This window comes from Emys orbicularis, chromosome 8 (genome assembly GCF_028017835.1).
Source record: "Emys orbicularis isolate rEmyOrb1 chromosome 8, rEmyOrb1.hap1, whole genome shotgun sequence".
Classification (NCBI taxonomy): domain Eukaryota; kingdom Metazoa; phylum Chordata; order Testudines; family Emydidae; genus Emys; species Emys orbicularis.
The window spans coordinates 65,837,089-65,859,223 of NC_088690.1; the positions used below are offsets into that span (position 1 = coordinate 65,837,089).

The 22,135-nt window shown below is 51.3% G+C and overlaps 1 protein-coding gene across 2 annotated transcripts; it reads left to right on the top strand.

The window, feature by feature from the left end:
* Positions 1–816: 816 nt before the first annotated feature.
* Positions 817–21,501, top strand: METTL13 (methyltransferase 13, eEF1A N-terminus and K55). Of its 2 annotated transcripts, none has more exons than XM_065409563.1 (9): positions 817–969; positions 3,824–4,577; positions 9,989–10,188; positions 13,575–13,770; positions 16,443–16,607; positions 18,317–18,532; positions 19,203–19,211; positions 19,709–19,834; positions 20,744–21,501. In XM_065409563.1, the coding sequence occupies exons 1-9, from the start codon at positions 817–819 to the stop codon at positions 21,016–21,018; spliced, it is 2,094 nt and encodes a 697-aa protein (XP_065265635.1). In that variant the 3' UTR covers positions 21,019–21,501. The 2 variants fall into 2 exon arrangements, with proteins under 2 accessions (XP_065265635.1, XP_065265636.1); XM_065409564.1 differs by having other exon boundaries at positions 3,824–4,123; positions 9,997–10,188.
* The last annotated feature ends 634 nt before the right edge of the window (positions 21,502–22,135 follow it).

Sequence of the window (22,135 nt, forward strand, 5' to 3'; positions counted from 1 at the left end):
GCAACAGTGATTTGTGGGTAATAGATGAGAGAGAGCGTTCAAAACTGATTGTGAAAAATAAAGCAGCGTTGGCAGCAATATGACAGCTGGAGAAAGTCTGCCCCCAGCACATATGGGTCTGAATTAGTGAACCATCACTGGAGTAAGTGTGCAAAATGCTATGGGCTTGCACAGCCTACTAGAGAGACAAGGTGGGGGAGGGAATATCTTTTACTGGACCAACTTCTGTTGGTAGGGTGACCAGCAAATGTGAAAAATCAGGACAGGGGGTGGGGGGGTTATAGGAGCCTATATAAGAAAAAGACCCAAAAATTGGGACTGTCCCTATAAAATCGGGACATCTGGTCACCCTAGCTGTCAGTGAGAGAGAGGGGGCAAGGGGAGCCCTTCATCCACACTCCCTCAGCGGAGCGCAGATGGGCTGTGTCGTGTTTGAGTGCACAGAGCGCCACAGCAGCCCCTTCATCCTGGGCATTGGGAGATCTGCCCCCCGCCTCGCAGCGCCCTGTCCCGCGATCCCCCATCGCCTCCCTGTCAAGGTTCAAACAATACACAGCGGGGTGGGGGAGGTAACGAGCCAATGGGAAGAAAGCCGGAAAAAAGAGGCAACCAATAAGCTGTGATGTTGGTGCGCGGAGGAGGGGCCCAATGGGCAGGCTCCGAACGCGGACGTAGCGTACCAACGTTCCAGGATCGCGCTGTGGGGGCAGCACAGGCGCACGTGGGGAGAGCCCCCGGTCTGGGCTCGCAGCGCGTCTGCCTTCCAGGGGGACTCGGGAGGGGGGCCGGCCCGGGGGGACGCTCCCTTCCCCCGCCATGGCCCTGCTGCCCCGCAGCGCGCGGGACTTTGGCTCGGCCCAGTACTGGGAGCGCTTCTTCCAGCAGCGCGGGCCGCGCGCCTTCGAGTGGTACGGCGGCTACCTGGAGCTGTGCGCGGCGCTGCACAAGTACGTGCGTCCCCGCGACAAGGTGAGCGCGGGGCGGCCGGGGGCTCCTCCGTTGGGTGGGGCCCGAGACCCGGGCCGAAGGGTAGAGCGCGTCCGCGGCTCCCCCGATTCCCGTAGGGCACGGGGCATAGGCCCCCCAGGTAGGGTCAGTAGCAGCCCAGGGAAGAGGGGGCGGGTGAAACCACTGCCAGGCGGGGGCACCGCTGGATCGCACCCAGAGAGTGGGTGTCACGGGCTCGCTCGGAGGGTGCATCTCGGGGGGTCCTGCCAGGGTCGGTCCTGGGTCCCGTGTCAATGTTTTTATTAGCCGCTTGGGTAACGCAGGGGAGGGCCTGGTTGTAACGTTGGTGTCTGGCGCCAGGTAAACGGGGGTAGGAGCATGGGGCAGGCCAGGATTAGAATTCAGAACAACCTGAGTTCAACAGGATGGAAGTCAATAAAACACGTTTAAAGTGCTGCACTTTGGAAGGAAAAATCAAATGCACAGCTACAAAAAGGGAAATAACCAGCTGGGCAGTGCAGCTGCTGGAAATGATCTGGGGTTGTAGTGGAATCGCAAATTGGGTCTGATGTAAGACACAGGATGTAATTGTCACACTCTGCTTGGCATTGGTGAGGCATCAACTGAAGTACTGTGTCCAATTCTGGGTGCCACCCTTTAAGAAAGATGTGGACAAACTGGAGAAAGTCCAGAGGAGAGCAACAAAAAAGATAAAAGTTTTGAAAACTTGACCTATGAAGAAAGTTTGTTTTAAAAATGGGCATGTTCAGTCTTGAGAAAAGAAGGGGGGGGGGGTCAGAAATCTTTACCATATTTGAGGACTATTATGAGGCTTTTATAAAGGAGACAGGGATCAATTGTTTTCCATGTCCAGTGAAGGAAGGACAACAAGTAATGGGCTTAATTTATAGCAAGAGAGGTTTAGGTTAGATATTAGGAAAGCTTTCTAACTTTAAGGGTAGTTAAGGTCTGGAATAGGCTTTCAAGGGAGGCAGTGGAATCCCCGTCATTGGCGGTTTCTAAGAACAGGTTGCACAAACACCTGTCAGGGAGTGTCTAGGTTTACTTGGTCCTGCCTCAGTGCAGGGGGCTGGGCTTCTTAACTTCTCAAAGTCCTTTCCAGCCCTACATTTCTATGAGTCTGATTCTCTTAGGGCAGGCCCCATATGGACGTGTGAAGAGGTATAGACAGGACCTGGGCTGGGCTGATCTCCTAGGTGCTGAATACAGAAGATTTCTTTGATCCACATCCCAGTTTCACAATCGGGTGGCTCAAAGCCTAAAACATATGTAAGATCCATCCCAGAACAGGACACTCCCAAATGCTACTTGCTTGGGTGGATGTGGATCTACGACGGCGGTGGGCAAACTACGGCCCATGGGACTGTTCTCCCCGGCCCCTGAGCTCCTGGCCCGGGACGCTAGCCCCCGACCCCTTCCCTGCTGTTCCCTCTCCCCCACAGCCTCAGCTCACTGCGCCACTGGCGCAATGCTCGGGGCGGCGACCTCCTGGGGCAGCGCAGCTGCAGAGCCCGGCCTGACCCGGTGCTCTGTGCTGCGCGGTGCGCGGCTGGCTCCAGCCGGGTGGCGTGGCTGCCTGTCATGGTGCAGCCGCGCCGTCAGCCACCGGTGCTCCAGGCAGCGCGGTAAGGGGGCAGGGAGGGGGGGTTGGATAGAGGGCAAGGGAGGCCAGGGGTGTGGATAGGGGTCGGGGGGGTCAGAGGGCGGGGAACAGGGCAGTTGAATGGGTGCAGGGGTTCTGGGGGTGGTCAGGGAGAAGGGGTGGTTGGATGGGGCAGGGGTCCTGGGGTGGCAGTCAGGAAGGAGAGGGGATGTTGGATGGGGCAGTAGGGGGCAGTTAGGGGCGGGGGGTGTGGAGGTGTTCAGGGAGAAGGAGTGGTTGGATGGGGCAGGGGTCCCAGGGGAGGCAGTCAGGAAGGAGAGGGGGGGTTGGATGGGGGGGCGGGGGTCAGTTAGAGGTGGGGGGGTCCGGGGGCTGTCAGGGGACAGGGAGCAGGGTGTGTGTGGATGGGGCAGGGGTCCGGGGGGGCCGTCAGGGAACGGGGGGGTTGGATGGGGCAGGAGTCCCGGGAGGCCATCAGGGGCAAGAAGCGGGGGAATGGGATCGGATAAGGGGTGGGGGCCGGGCCACGCCTGCCTGTTTGGGGAGGCACAGCCTCCCCTAACCGGCCCTCCATACAATTTCTGAAACTGGATGCGTCCCTCAGGCCAAAAAGTTTGCCCGCCCCTAATCTATGAGTACGGAGGCAGCTTGGCAGCCAATCCCATGGATCCTCAGTTTATCCAGGCCAGTATCTCCCCATAAGTTGTTTGTTTTGCCTAGCGCTGAGCTAATGGCCCAGCCTGGTGTTGGGAGATGGTGACGAGTAGATAAAATCAAGATCATGACCACTTGTGGTCATAAATGATCCCATGGCACTTCTTAGAAGAGATGGGGTATGGCTCCCTTTATTCTGGCTAAAATCTAGCTCAGATAATCACATCCTGTCTCCCTGAATTCCATGTACAGTTCAGGTTACATCCACTCAAGTTCACTGGTTATTGTGCACTAGTCATCAGATGGTGTCTTCCACCCCGGTGCAGCTATAGTGCAGTGGTGGGGAAGGGATTCCTGCGTTTGTGTGTTTAACAGGTGCATGTCGAATGCCTCCTTTGCATGTGGTGAATCCCTCTAGTACATTTATTGCAAGATCCCCGAGTGTTGGTTAGTGAGCATTCATGGTGGATTTGTCTCCCATTGAATCTATTGTTTGCTGATCTCCATGGTGTGTGTATGTATGTTTGGGATCGGTTGGGATAAACAGGACTGTGCTGTGTATCCACAGGGAAACTATTATCTCTTTAAATTTCTCAGGTTCTTGTAGTGGGTTGCGGCAACTCCGAACTAAGCGAGCAGATGTATGACGTGGGCTACCAGGACATTGTGAACATAGACATCAGCGAGGTTGTGATAAATCAGATGAGGGAGCGGAATGCCCACAGGAGGCCGAAGATGAGCTACCTGCGGATGGACATGCTGCAGATGGATTTCCAGGACGCCCAGTTCCAGGTGGTATTGGACAAGGGCACCCTAGATGCTATCCTGGTTGATGAAGAGGAGGCCACCCTCGAAAGGGTGGACAGGATGTTTGCTGAGATTAGCCGGGTGCTGCAGGTTGGAGGCCGCTACCTGTGTATCTCCTTGGCCCAGGCCCATGTGGTGAAGAAGGCGGTGGGCTACTTCTCCCAGGAAGGCTGGATGGTGCGCGTTCACCAGGTCTCGGGCAGTGAGGACGGAGCGGCCAAGCAGCAGTTTGTTCTGCCCGTTTTTGTCTATGTCATGACCAAGTTCAAGAAGATCCCAGGTTCGGTTCTTCAGATCCTTGAGATCTGCACTGAGGAGCAGGACAAGCCTGTGCGGGTGGAGAGTGCTGAGCAGCTGGTCGAGGCAGTAAAGGAGAGGCAGCTGTATGCTCTGCTGCGCAGCCAGCTGAATAAAAACCCCAGCGCCAGCCACGTCTCCCTGGATCTGTGTGATGCAGATGCCGGGAAACCTCGGTACACTCTGCACGTGGTGGACAGCCCCTCAGTGAAAGCCTCCCGGAACAATCACTTTGCCATCTTCATCAGTGAGTTCAGCTCCTCCGAGAGGATATTTCTCTAGCTGAGATGTTCAAAATAGGGATGAAATCCTGATCCCATTGAAGTCCATGGAAAAACTCCCATTGACTTCAGCGGGGGTCACCATTTCAAGTTAAACTCTTAAGCCTCTGGTTAGGTATAATAAGATAGGCCTGATTTTCACCACTGCCGGACACACAACAACTCCCATTCATTTCCATGGCAGTTGCTGGGTGTTCAGCACTAGAGATTGTTAGAGATTTTCCAACTGAACTTATTCTGCTGGCAAATGCCAAGTTGGTGGTATGAAATATTTCACCAAATCTATTACAGACTTGACGAAACTTTCATCAAAACACAGGCAGGTTTCTCTCTCTCTCTCCTCCTCCCCCCCGCCCCCCAAAGTTCTGGGGATGAGCAGCATTTCTCCAGCTCCCAGAGCTGGGGGCCGGAGGGAGGCTCAGTGATTCTCCAGCAGCTGGGCTGAGATTTCCCAAGTGAGGGCAGTCAGGAAGCCAGAAACATTTCGTTTCAGTTCTCCTGAAATGGAATTTTTCTTTAAATTTGTTCCCGTGAAAAGTTTTCACGTTTTTGACAGTTCATTCCAAAGTGGGATGAATTCTCTCCCTCCCCCTCCCAATCCAAAAATTTTTGCAGAAAGATTCCCCCTTTTTTTTTTTTTTCCAGCTTTGCTCAGCACTTCTGAAAATCAAGTCAGTTATCAAAGATGCCTTTCAAGGCTCCTGAGCCCCTAAATTTAGACACCCCAGTTTTGAAAATCTTGGTCTCCAGGAGCAAAAGAACAAAGCACATTAGCTTGCCACGGTATTGTGTGTAGACAGAGCCCAGTCACTGACCAAAAAAGCAGTGTGGTGCTGTGGCCTGATACGAAGCCTTAATCTGACATAGGGGACTGGCCATGAAGATGGGCGGTGGGACAGATCACATTTAACTGCCCCATTTTTCATCTCCAAAATGTGCCCATTGGTGTAATCTGAAGATGTACTGGTAAGCACCTGGACTTTATCGCATCAGTACTTGAGATAGTTGGATAGCCCCCTACATCAGCTCAGAGAGCAAATACACAATACAAGATACAGCTGTTAGCCAGTAGGATCTGATTCTGCCACCTTCCCAATGAGCTATTCCCAACCCCTATGAATAGCCCCATTCATTTCATTGAGGCTACTTATGGAGAAAGATACCCAGTAGCTGAGAGTTCTGGTGGCAGAATCTGCCCTCTAGTAAATACACCTCTACCTCGATATAACGCTGTCCTTGGGAGCCAAAAAATCTTACCATGTTCTAGGTGAAACCGCATTATATCGAACTTGCTTTGATCCACCAGAGTGCGCAGCCCTGCCCCCCCCCAGCCCCCGAAGCACTGCTTTACCGCGTTATATCCGAATTCGTGTTATATCAGGGTAGAGGTGTAGCAGATGCTGATAATGTCATATGTGTTTGTTACTGACTTTCTCTGTGATGCTCAGTCCTGTTGTTACTACCAGGTAAAAGTTAAATAGACAAATTCGCTCTGTTTTAATATCATAAATGCACTCATTGCAGTTAGACATGCATCCAACAAGGAAAGGCTATCGTATTTATAGTGTATACAAACTACCAGCTTCCTTAGGATCAGCAGGAGCTCTGAAGTAACTCCTTCCTTGAATTTGAGAGCACTCCACTATTTTAAAAAAAAAAACCCATTTGACTGAGATTTCAGTATATGAAATCCAAGCCTCCTTAACAGAATGCAGAAACCTCTCCTCTTAGCCACACACAAAGCAGGTCACACTGGTTAGTGCATTTGTAGTATTTCTTCAGTTGCCTTCTTCCAACCTGTTACCAGTAGTGGAATTAATTTTTCACATTATTAAGGCAGATTCATAATTTTTCACATTATTAAGGCACAATCATTCCGGGGTACAAAATATATCGGAAGGACAGAACAGGCCGTGCAGGGGGAGGAGTGGCACTATATGTTAAAGAAAGTGTAGATTCAAATGAAGTAAAAATCTTAAGCGAATCCACAGGTTCCATAGAGTCTCTATGGATAGAAATTTCATGCTCTAGTAAAAATATAACATTAGGGATCTATTATCGACCACCTGACCAGGACAGTAATAGTGATGATGAAATGCTAAGGGAAATTAGAGAGGCTATCAAAATTAAGAACCCAATAATAGTGGGGGATTTCAATTATCCCCATATTGACTGGGAACATTTCACTTCAGGATGAAATGCAGAGATAAAATTTCTCGATAATTTAAATGACTGCTTCATGGAGCAGCTGGTACGGGAACCCACAAGGGGAGAGGCGACTCTAGATTTAATCCTGAGTGGAGCGCAGGAGCTGGTCCAAGAGGTAACTATAGCGGGACCGCTTGGAAATAGTGACCATAATACAATAGCATTCAACATCCCTGTGGTGGGAAGAACACCTCAACTGCCCAACACTGTGGCCTTTAATTTCAAAAGGGGGAACTATACAAAAATGAGGGGGTTAGTTAGACAAAAGTTAAAAGGTACAGTGACTAAAGTGAAATCCCTGCAAGTTGCGTGGGCCCTTTTTAAAGACACCATAATAGAGGCTCAACTTCAATGTATACCCCAAATTAAGAAAAACAGTAAAAGAACTAAAAAAGAGCCACCGTGGCTTAACAACCATGTAAAAGAAGCAGTGAGAGATAAAAAGACTTCCTTTAAAAAGTGGAAGTCAAATCCTAGTGAGGCAAATAGAAAGGAGCACAAACACTGTCAACTTAAGTGCAAGAGTGTAATAAGAAAAGCCAAAGAGGAGTTTGAAGAACGGCTAGCCAAAAACTCCAAAGGTAATAACAAAATGTTTTTTAAGTACATCAGAAGCAGGAAGCCTGCTAAACAACCAGTGGGGCCCCTTGACGATGAAAATACAAAAGGAGCGCATAAAGATGATAAAGTCATTGCGGAGAAACTAAATGGATTCTTTGCTTCAGTCTTCACGGCTGAGGATGTTAGGGAGATTCCCAAACCTGAGCTGGCTTTTGTAGGTGACAAATCTGAGGAACTGTCACAGATTGAAGTATCACTAGAGGAGGTTTTGGAATTAATTGATAAACTCAACATTAACAAGTCACCGGGACCAGATGGCATTCACCCAAGAGTTCTGAAAGAACTCAAATGTGAAGTTGCGGAACTATTAACTAAGGTTTGTAACCTGTCCTTTAAATTGGCTTCGGTACCCAATGACTGGAAGTTAGCTAATGTAACGCCAATATTTAAAAAGGGCTCTAGGGGTGATCCCGGCAATTACAGACCGGTAAGTCTAACGTCGGTACCGGGCAAATTAGTTGAAACAATAGTAAAGAACAAAATTGTCAGACACATAGAAAAACATAAACTCTTGAGCAATAGTCAACATGGTTTCTGTAAAGGGAAATCGTGTCTTACTAATCTATTAGAGTTCTTTGAAGGGGTCAACAAACATGTGGACAAGGGGGATCCGGTGGACATAGTGTACTTAGATTTCCAGAAAGCCTTTGACAAGGTCCCTCACCAAAGGCTCTTACGTAAATTAAGCTGTCATGGGATAAAAGGGAAGGTCCTTTCATGGATTGAGAACTGGTTAAAGGACAGGGAACAAAGGGTAGGAATTAATGGTAAATTCTCAGAATGGAGAGGGGTAACTAGTGGTGTTCCCCAAGGGTCAGTCCTAGGACCAATCCTATTCAATTTATTCATAAATGATCTGGAGAAAGGGGTAAACAGTGAGGTGGCAAAGTTTGCAGATGATACTAAACTACTCAAAGATAGTTAAGACCAAAGCAGATTGTGAAGAACTTCAAAAAGATCTCACAAAACTAAGTGATTGGGCAGCAAAATGGCAAATGAAATTTAATGTGGATAAATGTAAAGTAATGCACATTGGAAAAAATAACCCCAACTATACATACAACATGATGGGGGCTAATTTAGCTACAACGAGTCAGGAAAAAGATCTTGGCGTCATCGTGGATAGTTCTCTAAAGATGTCCACGCAGTGTGCAGAGGCGGTCAAAAAAGCAAACCGGATGTTAGGAATCATTAAAAAGGGGATAGAGAATAAGACTGAGAATATATTATTGCCCTTCTATAATTCCATGGTACGCCCACATCTCGAATACTGTGTACAGATGTGGTCTCCTCACCTCAAAAAAGATATTCTAGCACTAGAAAAGGTTCAGAAAAGAGCAACTAAAATGATTAAGGGTTTAGAGAGGGTCCCATATGAGGAAAGATTAAAGAGGCTAGGACTCTTCAGTTTGGAAAAGAGAAGACTAAGGGGGGACATGATAGAGGTATATAAGATCATGAGTGATGTTGAGAAAGTGGATAAGGAAAAGTTATTTACTTATTCCCATAATACAAGAACTAGGGGTCACCAAATGAAATTAATAGGCAGCAGGTTTAAAACAAATAAAAGGAAGTTCTTCTTCACGCAGCGCACAGTCAACTTGTGGAACTCCTTACCTGAGGAGGTTGTGAAGGCTAGGACTATAACAATGTTTAAAAGGGGACTGGATAAATTCATGGTGGCTAAGTTCATAAATGGCTATTAGCCAGGATGGGTAAGAATGGTGTCCCTAGCCTCTGTTCGTCAGAGGATGGAGATGGATGGCAGGAGAGAGATCACTTGATCATTGCCTGTTAGGTTCACTCCCTCTGGGGCACCTGGCATTGGCCACTGTCGGTAGACAGATACTGGGCTAGATGGACCTTTGGTCTGACCCAGTACGGCCTTTCTTATGTTATGTTATTTGTCTGCTAGACAATAACAATAATAGATGGCCTGTTTGATTTTCATCCAAGGAGGCAACGTAGTCCAGCGCACAGGGCTGAGAGTTGGGATTCCTGGAGTTTGTTCCCATCTCTGACTCATTGTGTGACCAATTAACCACTCTGCATCTCAGCTGTCCCGTTCATAAATATGGGGCAGATACTTGCTCCACTTTCCAAGTGCTTTGGAATCTACAAATGGACGCGATCCAGAGGAGTGCTAAGTCTTCTTGTTTCATTAGCACAGACTCTAGATACACAGTCCTGCAATGCATTCAAGCCTTCGTGTTACGAATGCATTGGAGGAAGGGGCATCCAAAATGGCTTCAATCAAGGGGTGTATTGGCGAAGCTGCCATAGGGCTGCATCTAATTTGTCAGATCTGGAGAAGGTTGCAGTTGTTGTTGTCTTCAGTATAACAGGAGCACGCTGTTGATCGGTTCCAGCTCGATCCAAGCAGCACAGACATACTGTGTTCTGGAGCTTATCTGTACTAGAGATGATGGCAGTTGCTTTGGCCGCTCCTGGCTAAAGGCTAAGATACCATTGGTAGCACTGTACTTCTAGCACCATCCGTTTCTGCCACCGTGGTCTCTGCTCTCCTGACTGCGACCCCTTTCTCCAGTACCGCAGGGCAGAGAGACCGAGTGGCTCTTTGGGACGGAGGCAGGTCGGAAGCAGCTGGCTGCCAGCGCAGGCTTCAGGCGGCTGATAACAGTGGCCCTGCACAGAGGTCAGCACTATGAAGGGATGGAAGGCATCCAGGCAGAGCTGTCGGGGAAGGTGATGGAGCTGGCGCCACCCAGCCTCCCGTCCCAGCAGCAGGTAAGCGCTGTTTCCAACAGCTGTGTTCAGGCATCTCCTTGGGCAGAGCTGCAAACCCAGCCTGCGCCCCACACATCCATAGCCAGGCTCTAGTTCCTACTTCAGGGCCTCCTGCTGCTCCCTGTTGCCATCCGTCTCTCTGTGCAGTCATGTTCTCCTTTCAGCTGGAAGTGGGCTTCAATTGCAAAATGTGATCTGGTTCCAGTCAAGGGAGGGGTTCAGCTCTGGGGCTTAATTCAGCCCAGTATCTAGCTGACTCCCTGCCCCAGGTCCAGTCACTTCATTTCTTTAGACTGTGATTTTTAGATGCCTTAATTTGAAGGCCTCAACTTCAGATACCCCAATGGGGCTTGATTTTTAGAGGTAGGGCATCTCAAGTTGGGCACCCAAAACCACTCGCCCTATTTGCAAATATTGGCCTGAATCTCTTCCACCTTCCTGTTTCTTTCTGCAGCTTTCTCCCCACCTCGCTGAGGATTGAACTATTCAGCAACTCGTAAAACGTATTATTGCCGTGACTTGTTTCCTGCATCTCAGCTAATAACTAGATAACAGTGGTGAAAACACTGGCCAAACTACTATGCCACGCAAACCTGTCCACTCGTCACGCTCCCCTGATATCCTCAGCTTTCTACAGCAAATATCCTTCCAATTCCTAAGATTCATCTGGTTCAGCTTGGCTTCTTAAGAGGAGACGTAGAACGATTTATTGTGCCTCTTTCACTATTAGTAGGTCAAACAGGGATCTGTCCTGGATCCAGTTCTATTCAGTGTCTTCATAAATGATTTGGATAATGGCATAGACAGTACACTGACAACATTTTTGGATGATACCAAAGGGGGATTTTTTGCAGGCGTTTTGGAGGACAGGATTAGAATTCAAAATGATCTTGACAAACTGGAGAAATGGTCTGAAATAAATAGGATGAAATTGAATAAGGACAAATGCAAAGTACTCCACTTGGAAGAAGAAATCAATTGCACAAATACAAAATGGGAAATGACTGCCTAGGAAGGAGTACTGCAGAAAGGGATCTGGGGGTTATAGTGGATCACAAACTCAATATGCGTCAACAATGTAACATTGTTGCAGATAAAGCGAACGTCATTTTGGGATATGTTACTAGGAGTGTTGTAAGCAAGACACAAGAAGTAAGTCAAACAGGCTATCTACATATAGCAGACAAATCTGCCTTAATGTAAAAGATTAATTCTACCACTACTCCGCACTGAAAAGGCCTCAATTGGAGTGTTGTGTCCAGTTCTGGGCACCATACTTCAAGATAGATGTGGACAAATTGGAGAAAGTCCAGAGAAGAGCAACAAAAATGATTAAAGGTCTAGAAAACATGACCTACGAGGGAAGATTGAAAAAATGGGCATGTTTAGTCTGGAGAAGAGAAGACTGAGGAGGGACATAATAGCCTTCAAGTATGTAAAAGGTTGTTATAAAGAGGAGGGTGATAAATTGTTCTCCTTATCCACTGAGGACAGGACAAGGAGCAATGGGCTTAAAATGCAGCAAGAGAGATTTAGGTTAGACATTAGGAAAAGCTTCCTAACTGTCAGGGTAGTTAAGCATTGAAATAAATTACCTACAGACTTACCTACAGAGGTTGTGGAATCTCCATCTTTGGAGGTTTTTAAGAACAGGTTAGACTAACACTTGTCAGGGATGGTCTAGATCAGAGGTGGGCAAACTACTGCCCGCGGGCCACATCCGACCCACAGGACCCTCTTGCCCAGCCCCTGAGCTCCTGGCTCGTGAGGCTGCCCCCCCCCCGTACTCCTCTCCCGCAGCCTCAGCTCGCCGCACCGCCAGCGCAATGCTCCGGGCAGCGGGGCTCTTGCAGAGCCATGGCCTGACCCAGTGCTCTGTGCTGCACGGTGGCGTGGCTGGCTCCAGCTGGGCAGAATGGCTGCCTGTCCTGGCGCTCTGGGCAGCGCTGCTGTAGCACCGCCAGCCACCGGTGCTCCAGGCAGCACAGTAAGGGGGCAAGGAGCAGGGAGGGTTGGATAGAGGGCAGGGGAGTTCGGGGTGGTAGTCAGGGGGTGGGGGGGTGGATAGGGGGTGAGGTGGTCAGAGGGCGGGGAACAAGGGGGTTGAATGGGGTCAGGGGTCCCGGAGGAGCAATCAGGAATGAGAGGAGGGGTTGGATTGGGCAGCGGAGGGCAGTCAGGGGCAGGGGTTCTGGGGGCGGTCAGGGGACAGGGAGGGGTGGATGGGGCAGGGGTCCCGGGGGGACCATCAGGGAACAGGGGGATTGGATGGGGCAGGAGTCCCCGGGGGGCCGTCAGGGGACGAGAAGCAGGGGAGGTCGGATAGGGGGCGGGAACCTGGCCACGCCTGGCTGTTTGGGGAGGCACAGCCTCCCCTAACCGGCCCTCCATAAAATTTCAGAAACCTGATGTAGCCCTCAGGCCAAAAAGTTTGCCCGCCTCTGGTCTAGATAATAGCTCGGTGTCCCCGTCTGGTTCGCTTCGTTTGACCCTTTGACCTCACTCCTGTCCCTGTTCTTTTATTAGTTGTCCCCCGTAATTTTTTGGTCTCCAGGTCCTGTGGACCCCCCCTTAGGCTGGGGGGGATCCTTTAGCAGTGGGCGGGCTTTGCCCGCCCACTTCCTGGATCCCAATAGGTCTGGTCTAGATAATACTTAGTCCTGTCCCAGTGCAGGGCATTGGACTAGACGACCTATCGAGGTCCCTTTCAGTCCTAGATTTCTGTGACTCTGTGAAACTGTTCTGCTGGTATCCTGTTAAAGGCAAAAGTACAGGAACCAGGCAAAACTGGATTCTATAATCTGTCTTCCTTTCAGATTTCAGTAGATGTGGGAAATCAGATTCAAATCCCCAGGGTTGGACCTGCCCCTGCAGATCTAGTTCCGGGCCTGGTTCTGAGGCAGTTGAAATTGTTCATGAGGTTTCTGGCCAAGACGTTCGAATTCTCACGAGAACAACTGATTTCCTAAGAATCTTGCCAAATTGGACAACAATCTTAAAAGAGAAATTTGATTTATTTATTTATTTTAGCATCACTGAAAATCAGACCAGATCCTTGCTTTGGCCTGAAAGCCAAGCTCTGAACCCATCAGAATCTGTATCCAAACAGCAGCCCCTTGGACCATCATGCTATATGGGGGCCTGTTGAGCCGGGATGCAGTGCTATTGCCTTGGTCTCCAATCAGCTTAGACAGGGATTTCAGGTCGGAGTTTGCACAATACCGATTAGAACAACATACTGCCTTGTGTTCATGGCAGTCTTGTTCTGGTGCCGTTTTCCTATTGCAGTCTCTGGGCTGGTAGCTCTTCCTCTGGTTCTTTCTGTAAAGCTCCCTGGTGTCTCCTGTGTGAGTTAGTTTCCCCCATTGCTTTTCTTTCTCCCGCAGGTGCCGTTTCTCTCTGTAGGGGGGGACATCGGGGTCCGTACCATTCAGCACCAGGACACCAGCGCCATGAGCGGGGAATACCTCATTGAGGACGTAAAAGGGGACAACATGTGCTATTTCCGGCGGCTCATCTTCCTCAGCAACAGGAATGTGGTGCAGTCGGAAGCCAGGCTGCTGTCCAGTGCAGCCCCTAGAGGTGTGTAAACTTGGGCCTAGAAATTTGGGAAAGATTCTCAGGGCTTGGGCAGCACAGTAAAGGGCTGGGAAGAGTTGCAGTAGACCCAGGAGCCGTTGGATTGCTCTGGGCAGCAATAAGCAGGTTGGAAAGCAATGGGAGCACATCATGAGAATAAATGGAACCACCACATTGGGTGACATCTAGCTCATCCCAGGGGGCCACTGTGGAGAAGAGATTGGGGTGTATTGGTCAATCACAGGATGACTATGAGCCGTCACTGTGATGCGGCTGTGAAAAAGGCTAGTGCAGTCCTAGGATGCATCAGGCAAGGTATTTCTAGTAGAGACAGGGAAGTGTTAGTACCATTATACAAGGCACTGGTGAGACCTCATCTGGAATACTGTGTGCAGTTCTCGTCTCCCATGTTTAAGAAACATGAATTCAAACGAACAGGTGCAGAGAAGGCCTGCTAGGATGATCAGAGGAAGGGAGAACCTACCTTACAAGAGGAGACTCAGAGAGTGGCTTGTTTAGCTTAACAAAGTGAAGGCTATGGGGAGATAACTCTCCCTCCCTGGTGTTTAAGGGTTAGTGTTGGCACAAGAACAAATGGATATAAACTGGCCACCAATGAGTCTAGGCTTGAAATTAGGCAAAGATTTCTAACCATCTGAGGAGTGAAGTTCTGGAACAGCCTCCCAAGGGGATCAGTGAGGGCAAAAAGCCTAACTGGCTTCAAGAATGAGCTTGATATATTTATGGAGGGGATGGTATGATGAGGTTGCCCACAACGGCATGTGACCCATCTGCTATTAGTAAATTTCTCCAACGGCTGGAGAGGGACACTAGATGGGGAGGGTTCTGAGTTACCACAGAGAATTCTTTCCCAGGTGTCTGCCTGGTGAGTCTTGCTCACATGATCAGGGTCTAACTGATCGCCATATTTGGGGTCATGAAGGAATTTTCTCCTGGGTGACACTAGCAGTGACGGGGTTTTTCACCTTCCTCTGCAGTGTGGGGCATGGGTCACTTGCAGGTTTAAACTAGAGTAAATGTCAGATTCTCTGTAACTTAGTCTTTAAATCATGATTTGAGGATTTCAGTAACTCAGCCAGAGGTTAGGGGCCTGTTACAGGATTGGGTGGGCGAGGTTTGTGTCCTGCAATGTGCAGGAGGCCAACTAGGTGATCACAACAGTCCCTTCTGACCTTAAAGTCTATGAATATGTTCTCTAGCCTCTTGTCCTCTCTGATTTTTAAAGGACTCCAATGATGGAGCTTCCACCACTTACCTTTATGATTTATTGGTGGTGTCCATGGTGGGTTATGCACTTTCCAAAGCTCAGGAAGAACGGTCCCTGCTCAGAGAAGCTGGTATCCTCAGGAGATTAGCCCACAGTCCAATCCTGCACCTTTTGCTGTGAGGAAACATTTTCTGGTGTTCATCCTATGTTTTCCTTTTCTTAATTCTTTCTCAATGCTCCTAGTGGTGCTTCTAAACCATTCTTCCACCACCACCACCACCTTCAGCTGAGCGAGGGCAGGCAGTCTTAACAACGACCTGATGTAGAGTCCCAATCTGAATATTACTGAGCTGTTAGATGTTTAGTGGGACTCGAGAGATGGATTGTCGTCTCAGGCCTGGTGCCATCTCACAGCTGCCAGGAGCAGCATTTTAATTCATTATGGGAAGGACAAAACAAAACCCCTAAGGATGAGGGAGAGTTGGACACACTGAGAATAAGGCCTGGTCTACACTGGGGGCAGGGAGGGGTCGATCTAAGTTACACAACTTCAGCTACGTGAATAACATAGCTGAAGTCGATGTACTTAGATCTACTTACCGTGGTGTCTTCACTGCGGTAAGTCGACAGCTGACGCTCTCCTGTTGACTTCGCCTGCGCCTCTCACCCTGGTGGAGTGCCGGAGTTGACGGGAGAGTGCTTGGCAGTCAATTTATCACATCTAGTCTAGATGCGATAAATTGACCTCCCCCACTGGATCGATCGCTGCTCATTGATCCAGTGGGTAATGTAGACAAGCCCTAAGAGAGTAAAACTGATAAACCCTGACATGACAGTACCTCTAGCCAGTCACAGCAGCCACAAGGTCCTGGTTGAATTGACATGAGAGAATGAGACCACGCCCCATGTTTTCCTTTTGGCAGCCACCTTTGAAGTCTTAGCTGCCTGTGAACAAATGATCAGAAATAGTTTTTCCCAGGGACTTGTAAAGGGGACAGGTGATGGAGTCCGTGCTGCGGGGGAGGTGGGAGAGTCTGGAGATGACGTGTACAGACTGGAGGGGAACGAGGCTGGTATCAGAGGTCAGTGGGTGTGGGGCTCCAGTTGCCCAGGCAGGTGAGTATGAAGGCGTGGGTGTCTGTTTGAAATGTTGGAAAGGGAGCAGCAAAAGGAGTTAGCCACAGCCAGAGGTAGGACTGCAGGCTTGGGGAATGGGAGAGATCATCCAGCCCCTTTGAAAACCTAGCTGCAGTCTGACCCTAAGATGAACCCCTAATGGATACAGCAGAATGAAACGAGCCCTTCTCCAAGCTTCTGCATAGCCACATGGGGACGTAGCGGCCCCTCTCCCCCAAGGATATGCCCTGCTGTCCCCAGCGCTTGTCAGGTGTGCCAGCCTATCTGCATGTCTGCCTGGGCATCTGGCTAATGTGTCTCCTGTGTTCAGGCCAGAAGAAGCGGAAGAAGGACAAGAAGAAACAGGCATCTGGCTCCACCGAGGCCCCCCCAACATCAGCTTGCCAGACCATTGACAGGAGCTACCTCTGCTGTGAACACCATAAGGCCATGGTTGCGGGACTGGCTCTGCTGAGAAACCCTGAGCTCCTACCAGGTGCGAGGCCCATGAGCTAAGAGAAATGACACCCCCCCCCCCCCCGCCATAGGAGAGGGCAAGTCCCTAGTACAAGTCTTCCCTGCACTTGTACCTGGTCTAGTCAACTCAGAGTCAGGGACAGCTAAGGGGAGGGGCGAGTGTCTCCATCAGTGACCGAATGGCAGGGCAGGCCCAGGGACTCCCCTCTGGCTGCTTCTGGTGCTAGTCTGTCCGTGTCCTCTCCCTATCCCAGAGGTAGGGGTGAGTCTCTGGTGCTGTCTGGACACGTTGTGGATAGTGCTGTAGCCTCCCCCAGCATGAAAGATGCTACAGAAACGGCACACGTTCGTTTTGGTATGGAGTGGCTGCGGAGGCTAGTGCTTAGAGCAGGAGCCTTGGACTCTGGACTCCTGGTTTCTGTTCTTGGCGCTGACACAGAGTGCTTGTGGGTTGATGTCTGTGCCCCAGCTCCCCTGTCTGTAAAGCAGCAAGGATGACACTTGCCCACGTCCTGCCAGAAGGGAGGGGAAGCTCTGCTAGCTCAAGCTCACCAAGTGCTTTGAGATCCTCCCCTAGCAGGCCCTGGAGGAGCGCCAAGCACTATTGGTCAGAGAGGAGCTCCTTGGACTGGATTTCCAGTCTCGTGGATGGGTAACTGTGGGATGTTGGGTTGCTGAAGTGCTTCTGGCTGGGTGGGGGGACTGGGCGCTAGCCCTGGGGTCTCCTGGTGCTCTGGGTTAGGGCGCTCACCGCCTGTCGCTACAGAGCCAGTTTAAAAGGCTGGCGAGGTCAGTAAGTGAAACAAGCAGCGTGACTTCAGCATGTTCCTAGCAGGCATCGTGTATGTCCAAAGCCCAGCCAGCCGTAGCTGCTTGGTATTGCAAAGCCAGGGGAGTTTCAGGGCCTGGTAGGTTGCATTGTCTGAGCTGAGCAGAGGGTGGTGGCCTGGTGCCTGCTGCTGTCTGCCTGGCTCTATTGCTCGCTCGCTATCCTGGGTGCTCCCTTGCGTTCCCATTCAGCAGCTGATGGCCTGGTAGCTGGTGGGCAGCCACAGCCTCCGTGAAAGGCTCCTGCTGTCTCAGGATACCAAGAGCTGAGCAAAAGCAGCTCTACCCCCAGCCAGTAAGGCAGCGACAGCAACGGGGACGCCAAGGTGCTGGACAGGAGTCCCTCGACTGCCCTGAACTTCCCTGACATGTACGTCCCTGTTACATGGGTAGCTTCTGTAGGAGCCGAGTTGCCGGTGGCTTGAATTTCCTTGGACAGTTGCCTGCAGTCGATCAGCTTTGTTCTCACCCTGAAACAGAGGGAAAAGGGGTGAAGGGCCTGGTTTCTGGACTCCACGGGGACCCCAGTGTGCAACTGGAGGGCCAGATGTGGCCTGTATTAAAATGAAAACTTCCCTCTGAAAGCTCTCTAGCTAAATCCACTTGAGGAGAGGGAGCAGGTAGGGAGGAGATGGGTCCAGAGCAGCAAAGAGCGAACTGAACCCAGCTGCAGGAGGGAAAGGGTTAAAGATGTGTTTGTTTTAGATAGTGCATGGATGACGAGGAAGCAGCTTCCCTGCCCAAGCTCTACCCCAGCAGGGACCCCGTTGCCTAGCGAAGCCAGATGCAGTGGTGGGTGGAATGTGAGCATAGTGTTCTCCCACACTGGCCTGGAGGGGGCAGCACAGACGGTTCAGGTTGCCGTGGCAGTTAATTTCCCAGCTTGCTTCCCGCTTGCAGGAGCCCAGCTCTCGGTGCTGGTGATCGGGCTGGGCGGGGGCAGCCTGCCTCTCTTCATCCACGACTATTTCTGCCAGTCCCGCGTCGAGGCGGTTGAAATCGACCCCTCCATGCTGGAGGTGGCTACCCGGTGGTTCGGCTTTTCCCAAGGCGACAGGATGAAGGTTCACATATTGGACGGCCTGGACTACGTGGCCGAGCTGGCAGCAGCGGCGGGTAATGGGCAAGGGTCCCTGCAGACTGATGCATCCCTGAGGCCCCCCCATCCCGCCTCCCCACTCTTGAATGCTGTGAGAGGATGGTATCGGTTCCATGCCTGTAGCTGCTAGCCAGGGTCACCGCAGAGCAGTGCTGAGCGCTCCCTTTGCTTCTCGACCCTGGCCACTGAGTGCAGCAACCCCAACGCCCATCTTTCAAGCTCCTTGCGGTTGTTTAGCCTTGTACCTCACAGGGATGGGGTGAGGGGATGGGGAGACTTGCTGTTCCGGAGATCCCACTAAGGCAGTGCCCAATGGGATGGTGGAAAGAGAGATCTGATGATGTTACCTCAGTGGACAACTCTGACTCATACCCATCCCTTTCTTGTTGATTCCCCTACTCCCCACCCAAGTGTGTCTTCTGGTGAGAGGTTCTCTTCCATTCTGAGCCACACCACCTCTCTCTCCTCTGCCCAGTCCCTCCATGCTAGCCCATCACTGCTTTACCATCAGCCATTTAATTTGTATGTAACACACACGTGAGCTGAGGTGCCATTAGCAAGGTGTGGAAGGATATCTGATTCTCTTCCACCTGCAGCCATTAGCATCATGAGCTATGATCTTTTCAGCTCTCCTAAGCTAAGCAGTGTCATCCTTTGCTGGTACGTGGATGGGAGACCTCCAAAGAGAACCCAAACGCTGGAGAAAGTGGTGGTGGTGCATCATTGGTTGCATTCTTTCCCCGGTCCCTACTGAATTAATGCCACAGCCTGGCGTTGGGGGGTCACTGTGCTGCAGGAGGGCTCATCTTTCTGGCAAGATGTCAAATGGGCGGTGTGACCACTTCTGGTCATTTAAAGATCTCCTGGCCTGGTGCCAAATTCCAGCCTGGCTGCCTGTAGTTCCAATGTGACAGTGTTCTTTGCTTCCTCTGTTAATTGTTGAGCGGCTGCCACACCCACTCCAGAGGTGGCTGCATTTCTGTGGAAGGGGACAAGACTCCTGCAAGTGTCATTCATAAAGCCTTGGATGGAAGCTGCTGTGCAAATGGCAGAAGAATCTCTTTTAACCTTCCACCTTTTATCTCAGCCACTCGCCCAGTGACTATGGCAGTGAGCAGTGCTTGGCTCATCCCACGCTATTGCTGCCTTGCTCTTTGGACGCTAACTGGGCTGTTCTCTTTCCGCAGCACCAGCCCGGTACGATGCTGTCATGTTCGATGTAGACAGCAAGGATCCCACCCTGGGAATGAGCTGCCCGCCCCCAGCCTTTGTGGAAACATCCTTCCTGCAGAAGGTTAGAACCATCCTGGCACCGGAAGGTATGGAAAGGCTGTCCGACAGCCTCGCGTGTGCGCAGATGCCGCGCTACGGCGCCTGCCTCCCAAACGGCTGTCTCCAGGTGTCAGCACCTTCTTAGTCTCTTCATGCTGGAAGAGAGCAAGCGTGATCCTAGTGGTGAAAGCTGGGCGCTGGGTGGCAGGATCTCTGGGTTCTGTGCCTGGTTCTGCCACTCAGTGGCAGAGCAGCCTCTGTGACTCGGCCCCACTCTGTAAAACAGAGCGAATAACGCCCATCTGACGGGAGGCTCAATGGCATAACGTTGATGAGGCAGATGCAGCCGCTCAATGGATGTACAGGGCGGTGTGGGTCAGATTGCAATGCCCTCCCCCAGGATGACTAGCACCTTGCTCCATGAGTAGGCCTGCTGATACCAGTGGGTCTGCTCATGGAGGAAGGGGCAATGAGGGATGGCAGGCTGGCCCTCTGTATGCTCAGTGATTCCCTGGCATTAGCGACAGCAACGGGACCCCTCTGCTAGACACTGGAATCGGCTGCTAACTAGCTGCAGGCCCATGGCTGCTCTGCAGGGGCCTCTTTGTTTGCGCTGTGTGCCAAGACTTTCACCCACTTGGCCTTCGGTGCTGGTGCTCTCAAGCTTTACCCAGACGAGGGCCATGGCGCCTTCTTGCTGTTAATTCATGAGCTGCACCTAATGGGCATAAAGGGAGCAGACTGAGGCTGCAAGCCTGGCCATGCTGCTGCTAGACCGTGGGTTCCAGCATGCTTGGCTGCTTGCCTCCAGTTGGCGCTCAGCCTGCTGGGATCTGTAGTCCCCCAGCAGCGCCTCTATTGGTGCAGAGGGTGGGGAGTAGGATGGGGCAGGTTGCCTCTGACCACTCCAGTTCCAAACGTGCCTGTGCTTTCGGGTCTCTTTCCCCTTGCTCCAGGTGTTTTTGTGCTCAATCTGGTGTGCCGAGACTCCCTGCTCAAAGACTCAGTTCTGGCTGCCCTCAAGGAGGTCTTCCCTCTGCTGTACGCCCGGAGGATCGAGGGGGAGGTCAACGAAATCCTGTTCTGCCAGCCGCACCCTGAGGGGAAGCTGGCTGCCCCGGAGCTCCTGGAGACAGCTAGGACTCTGGAGAGGACTCTGAGGAGGCCCGGCCGAGCGTGGGATAGCTCCTACGTTCTGTCGGACATGCTGAAGGCAGTGGAGATCGTGTGAGGGGGACGTTCTGCCTCATCTGGGTTACCCGCCTGTGCTCTCAGTTTGGAGAGAGGAGCTGAATGCAGTTGTGCTGTCTGACTGTAAACACTGCAAGTGAAGAATGGTGCCCTCCAGCGCCTCACATACGCGCTCCTCCCGGCTGCTAGGGCCGGAATGGTGCACCTCGAGCAGCCTGTCCGAGGGGAGGCGGGATCCTGGGAGGGAAAGCCTCCCTCTGGGGAAAATGGGAGGCTGCCAGCCATAGTGAAAGGACTGGGGCAACCCCTGCGCTCCCCAAAAGGGTCTCAAGGCAACGGCCAATGGTGTGAGAAGTTCTGTTCCTTCGCCGAGTGGCTGTGAGCCAGCTGATTAGGGGAGTGGGGCCTGGTCTAGCTCTACTCCTTTGGCTCCTTATTGCTGTGGAGGCCAGTCCCCTGGGCGCCAGCGCCGGGTGTTTGCCGCGGGAGCCTCCCCCGCTCTCTGCTTTTAAAATAAAGGTCTTTTTCCTTGGCAGATGTAGAATTGGGGAAGCAGGGCCTTGGGTGTGGAGTGGGAGGCCAGCATGAAGGGTGGGAGCGTGAGGGCCAAAGCTGGTAGGCTGGGGAAAAGGGAGGAAGTCCATCTTACAACAGAGGGCTGCCTGGGTCTGTGACTGACCCCAAATCCCACCCGTCTCCTGTGTCTGTCCACCTGACTCACCCATATGCAGTCTTGTCACTAGCCCTGCCTGCCATTTGTACACTCTCACCCCAGCTCTCCCTTCAGGTGAATAGGTGGGATCTGAGGAAGAGCTAGGCCCAGCTCTGAGCTCCTCTGGCCTGCATGGCTCTTTCTCACTGAAGTCAGAGGGAGTCCCTGCTCTGTAAGGACATTAGAATTGGGTCCTAGGTGGATCTGTTTGTACTGCAGTGGCTGCAACCCCAAAGCAGGTGGTGAACATCTGATGTGTTCTTTAAAAATGCTCTCAGCCAGCACCGATATGTCCTCCTGTGTCTTCCTCAGACTGTCAAAAAGCTTACGTTCTTCCTGGATCAGTGTCATACTGAAGCTACCTCTGGGCTAGAGCACAGCTAGGTTGAACAGTCCATAGCAACCTTAATGGTGTTTTGTGTGAGGAGACATGGAGAACTCAGTG

What these genes read in the sequence shown, in the direction of transcription:
- METTL13 (XM_065409563.1), top strand. Translation starts at nt 817, where the DNA reads ATGGCCCTGCTGCCCCGCAGCGCGCGGGACTTTGGCTCGGCCCAGTAC. An exon ending in ACGTGCGTCCCCGCGACAAG is followed by an intron (nt 970 to 3,823) that starts GTGAGCGCGGGG and finishes TAAATTTCTCAG; the next exon opens with GTTCTTGTAGTGGGTTGCGG. An exon ending in AAACCCTGAGCTCCTACCAG is followed by an intron (nt 16,608 to 18,316) that starts GTGCGAGGCCCA and finishes TCCCGCTTGCAG; the next exon opens with GAGCCCAGCTCTCGGTGCTG.